This window comes from Condylura cristata, unplaced genomic scaffold (genome assembly GCF_000260355.1).
Source record: "Condylura cristata isolate star-nosed mole 26May11 unplaced genomic scaffold, ConCri1.0 scaffold00054, whole genome shotgun sequence".
In the NCBI taxonomy this organism is placed as follows: domain Eukaryota; kingdom Metazoa; phylum Chordata; class Mammalia; order Eulipotyphla; family Talpidae; genus Condylura; species Condylura cristata.
In genome coordinates this window covers 192,146-196,729 of record NW_004567155.1, presented here as the reverse complement: position 1 = coordinate 196,729, position 4,584 = coordinate 192,146, and the positions used below count along the sequence as shown (strand labels likewise).

The following is a 4,584-nucleotide window of genomic DNA, read 5'->3' as shown; positions in this document are numbered from 1 at the left end:
ACCGCGCCGGCCCTTGGGCATCTACCCCGCGGGCGCGGGACCCGGGGCCGAAACCCGGGCTGGGGCGCCACCTAGTGCCCGTCCCGCGCCCCGCCGCCCCATTGTTTCTGAGGGCGGAGATCGCGCCCGGCACCCCGTCGGGGGACAATTTACCAGAATAAAAGGGACAGGGGGCAGGGACTGCGAGGAGATAAAGCCTGAGAAAAGTGGGAAGGTCTGGGCCGCAGCGGGAAATTCTAGTGGGCCGCTCTCCGTCGGGAGCGCTGACGGAGGGGCCTTCTGGGCGGGGGGTGGGGTGGGCTTTGACCCCAGAGGGCCCTGAAGCTGCGGCCAGGCTTTTCCGGACTGGAGCTGAGAAACGCAAGACGCAGTGCCCCCAAACTCTGGCCCCAGGGGTCCTGCACCCCGTCCCTGCGAGCACCCCGCCGAGGGAGCCGCGGCGTGGAGGGGGCCAGCCGTTGTCTTCTCATGACGCTATACAATCCGACCGGCCCAGCCAGCGACCTGGCCGCCGACCCCGCCACCACGAGGCAGGGAGGAGTTCCCCCGAACCCTCCCGCGAAGCGGGGCCTCCTCCCGCCCCCCACCCCACCCCCTCCGATCCGGGCGGCCGGGGCGGGGTCACTCGGGCGGGGCCCGAGGAGGGGGCTGGGGTCGGAGGCGGGGTGTGAGTGGGTGTGTTCCAGGGGGGCGGAGGCCTGATGCAATCCCGATAAGAAATGCTCGGGTGTCGCGGGCACCCACCCGCCGGGCTGGTGAGACGCGCTATATAAGTCGCGGGCCCGGAGCCGCCGCGCCGTCGGAGCTGGAGCGCTGCGCGCCCGGAGCGCCCGGCCGGCAGCCACCGGCCTCGTCGCGCACTGCCCCGCGTGACCCAGCTGCCACCCGGACCTCGCCCGGAGCTCTAAGGAGGTGCCATGCGGAGCGCGCCGAGCCGGTGCGTCGTGGCCCGCGCCCTGGTGCTGGCTGGCCTCTGGCTGGCCACGGCCGGGCGCCCCCTATCCTCGGACGCCGGGCCGCACGTGCGCTACGGCTGGGGGGAGCCCGTCCGCCTGCGGCACCTGTACGCCGCCGGGCCCCAGGGCCTCTCCAGCTGTTTTCTCCGCATCCGCGCCGAGGGTGCAGTGGACTGCGCGCGGGGCCAGAGCGTGCACAGTGAGTGCCTGTCCCACCGCCCCTTTCCACCTCCTCCCCCTCCTGCTCATTCCCCTTGGCACCTCGGTATTCTGCTCCCGCCTCCGGCGGGGGCCCAAGGTGGGGGGGAGGGGGAAGAGTGGCTCTCCAGCCTGGGCCTACAGCCTCCGCTCGCCCCCTTCCGGCTCCCGCAAGCCCCCAGACTGTGCGAGGGACTGGGGGGGTGGGCGGGGTGACATGGGTCGGTGCCCCCTCGCGCCGCACGAGGGCTCCGCGGCCCTGGATGCACCCTTTTGCTTCCTTCCTCCCTCCCCAGGTTTGGTGGAGATTAAGGCTGTGGCGCTGCGGACCGTGGCCATCAGGGGGGTGCACAGCGCTCGGTACCTCTGCATGGGCGCAGACGGCAGGATGCATGGGCTGGTAGGTGTCTGCCGGCTGCCCCCTCTCCCGGGCGGGGCTTGCAGGAGCAGAGGGCTACGCGGCTGGGGGCCAGGGGTGCCCCGCCGCCCGCGCGGCCGCATAGAACTCCCAAGGCCGCAGGAAGCTCACGGGGACCTTACTCCAGGGGCGTTTCCGGGCCTGGGCGCCCGCCCGCCGCCCCTGCGTTTCCGCGGCCGGTGGCCCGTCCCATCCGAGGAAGCCCAGGGGCTCTTGGATGTTACCCGGGAAACCCTCGGGCTTCCAGCGCGTGTGGCTGGCCCGCGCCTCCGTCTGCCTCCCGCCGGGAGTAGAAAGGAATAAAGGCGGAAGGGTAAATCTGCCACTTGGACCTTTGGAGAAGTCGGTCTGGGGATTAGAGAAAAAAAAGCGCACCTGAGGTTGGAGAGACGTTTGCAATTTTTTGTAAATCAGAGAACGTGTTTTGTTTTGTTTTGTTTGCAGACACATTAGAAGAATAATCCAGCGGCGTGCTTCTCCGCGCTTGGGGCTCACCCGAGGGAAACGCTTTGGGGGGCGGCGGTGGGGGGGCGGCTGGGAGTGCCCAGGTGACCACCGAGGTCCCAGGCAGGAAGTGCGCCGAGCGCGGTCTGGGCTTGCGGGGAACAAAGGCTGCGAGTTCAAAGGACCGAGCCCCCGCCCGCCCGCGCCGCTGCGCCTCCCGGCGGTGTGAGGTCCGGGCCCGAGCGGGAGCGGGAGCGGGAGCGGGAGCGGGAGCGGGGAGCCGGCCGGGAGACCGCGCCTCCGGAACGCCCCCTCGCCCAGAAGAGATGCAAATGCCGCACCTCCCCGGCAGCGGGCGGGGGGCCTTTCCTCGGCCTCAGAGTTGCTTGTGGCGCCGACGCCCACTCGCTCCAGCCCTCCGCAGCGGCTGTCGGCTTTGCGGGGAGCCCGCGAGGACGCACAAAGGGAGGGAGGACCGAGGCGCGGCTCGGGCTGCCGCGGCCACGGGCTATTGTGCAGCTCCGGCTCCGGGGGCGCCCCCGCCGCCCCCCCCGCCCTTAGGGGTCCCGACCGGGGTCTCGGGGCCCCGCCTAGATGGCGATCTGCCTCCCGATGGCCGGCCTGGCCGGCCGTGGCTTTGGCGATTTTCCTTTTCGAACAGATTCGCCGCTGCCAACAGCCCTTTCGTTTGTTTCTGCGCGTTGAGATGCTTCATCCCCCCCCCCCCCCCACACACACACACACTGACAGAGCTGCGAGTCTTTCCATTTGCATTTCCCCTCTGGCTGGCAGGCCGGCTTCTCCGGGGCCCATTGGGGGTGTTGCTCCGGAGGGGCCTTATCAGGCCTTATCAGCACAGCTCACCCACCTGCGGTTCAGTGACCTCTAGGCTGGGGCAGCAGCCAGACGATGCCGTGGTGGTTTAACGCCCAGCCCTGTTGGCTCCGCCTGAGCCTGCCCTTGGTGTCCCCAAGGGGTGGTGACCCCTCTGTACCCACGTTGGGGGCTGGCCCGCTGGCCGGAGGGGCGGCGGGGGAGGGGTCGGCCTTTATCTGGCCTGGGGCAGGCTGCCTGGGAAGGGGCTGTGGTGCCGGACAGAGGCGCAGAAAGGACTGGAGTCCTCGGGGTTCTGAGGCCCAAATGGGGAACAGCTGCGTCGTCTGGGCCCCCGATGGCACCTGGGTCACTCGTAACTCCAAGGCTGACCCCAGAAGGATGGCGCGGCTTGGAGCGGGTCCCAAAGTGCCAGGGCGCTGGGCCGGGCCTGCCCACGGGGAGCCTGCAAGCTGCTCAGGGTTCCGGCCCCTGTAGAGCCCCGAGTATGTGTTCACAGGCCTGGGAAGGGCCGTGCTTTGGTGGGCAGCATGGGGGGGGGGCGTGGAAACGTGCCGAGGGTGAGGTCCCCAGATGCGCCCCCGGCGGGGAGCAGGCTGGGAGCAGGCGCGCGGTCTGGGGCGTAGGTGTGGACGTCCACCTCGGTCCAGCCACGCCTGCACCTGCTTGTGTCCTTTTCAGTAAATGGGTCCGCTCAGTGCCTGCAGTTGTATCCAAGGCCTTACTGGCCCGCCCTGCCCCTGGCGCGTGCCCGCCACCACCGCCCTGTCCCCCGCCCCATGGCGCTCACTGGCTGCCTCCTTTCTCCGCAGCCTCAGTTCTCCGACGAGGACTGCGCCTTTGAGGAGGAGGTCCGGCCGGACGGCTACAACGTCTACCTGTCCAAGAAGTACCGGCTCCCGGTCTCCCTGAGCAGCCCCAAGCAGCGGCAGCTGCACCGAGGCAGGGGCTCCCTGCCCCTGTCCCACTTCCTGCCCATGCTGCCCCCCAGCCCGGCGCAGCGGGGCAACAGCCAGGGGCCCTCAGAGGCGGAAGCCCTCTCGCCGCTGGAGACGGACAGCATGGACCCCTTCGGGATCGCCGCCGGGCTGGGGAGGGTGCGGAGCCCCAGCTTTCAGCAGTGACGGCCGCGGGGCCCTCCTGCCCCCGGAGGCCAGGCTCCGGCCTGTGCCGCCAGGCAGTGGACTCTGGCCAGGTTCGGCAAACCCGTGACCTCCTGTCTTGAGCGTGAGGGAGGAATGTTAGGGCTTGGCGGGCTCAGTGGCGTGCTGGCTGGCCACTCTGGCGGACAAGCTTGTGTGAGGCCGCGTGGTAAGCCCCCACCCGCCGCCCTGCCAGGGCTGTCCGCGTGCTCGGGCACCTCCCGACGGACTTTGGGGACATCCCTGGCGAGCTGGGGCGAGCGCCTGCAGGGCTTCCCGGCGGCAGAGTGGTGCCCTCGGGTCAAGTAGGCAGCTGACCCGCTCTGAAACAAGGTAAACTGGACTCCACCCGTGAGAACTGACCCAGTCTCAGCTCCGAGGACGACTGACTCTGACCCTCCCCAGGCACCTCTGGGATGGAACGGACAGTGCGGGCTTCACCCCCGGCCTGGGGAAGACCTCACCTGGCCCTGGGGGGTCACCTGTGCCTCTGCCCTGCCCCCACCGGGCAGCCACTGCTCAGCACTCAGCCAGCACCTCGGGCTCCCGCCACCGCCCAGAGGGAGGCTGCGGACAAGGCCCTCCCCCAGGG

The 4,584-nt window shown here is 70.1% G+C and overlaps 1 protein-coding gene across 1 annotated transcript; it reads left to right on the top strand.

The window, feature by feature from the left end:
• Positions 1-917: 917 nt before the first annotated feature.
• Positions 918-3,974, top strand: FGF19 (fibroblast growth factor 19). Its single transcript, XM_004695020.1, has 3 exons — positions 918-1,155; positions 1,451-1,554; positions 3,663-3,974. Exons 1-3 carry the CDS (start codon positions 918-920, stop codon positions 3,972-3,974), a joined length of 654 nt encoding a protein of 217 aa, XP_004695077.1.
• The last annotated feature ends 610 nt before the right edge of the window (positions 3,975-4,584 follow it).

Excerpts from the sequence above, each read along its gene's own strand:
- FGF19 (XM_004695020.1), top strand. The coding sequence starts at position 918 with ATGCGGAGCGCGCCGAGCCGGTGCGTCGTGGCCCGCGCCCTGGTGCTG. Across the intron at positions 1,156-1,450 it reads GCGGGGCCAGAGCGTGCACA|GTTTGGTGGAGATTAAGGCT; the intron begins GTGAGTGCCTGT and ends CTCCCTCCCCAG. Across the intron at positions 1,555-3,662 it reads ACGGCAGGATGCATGGGCTG|CCTCAGTTCTCCGACGAGGA; the intron begins GTAGGTGTCTGC and ends CTTTCTCCGCAG.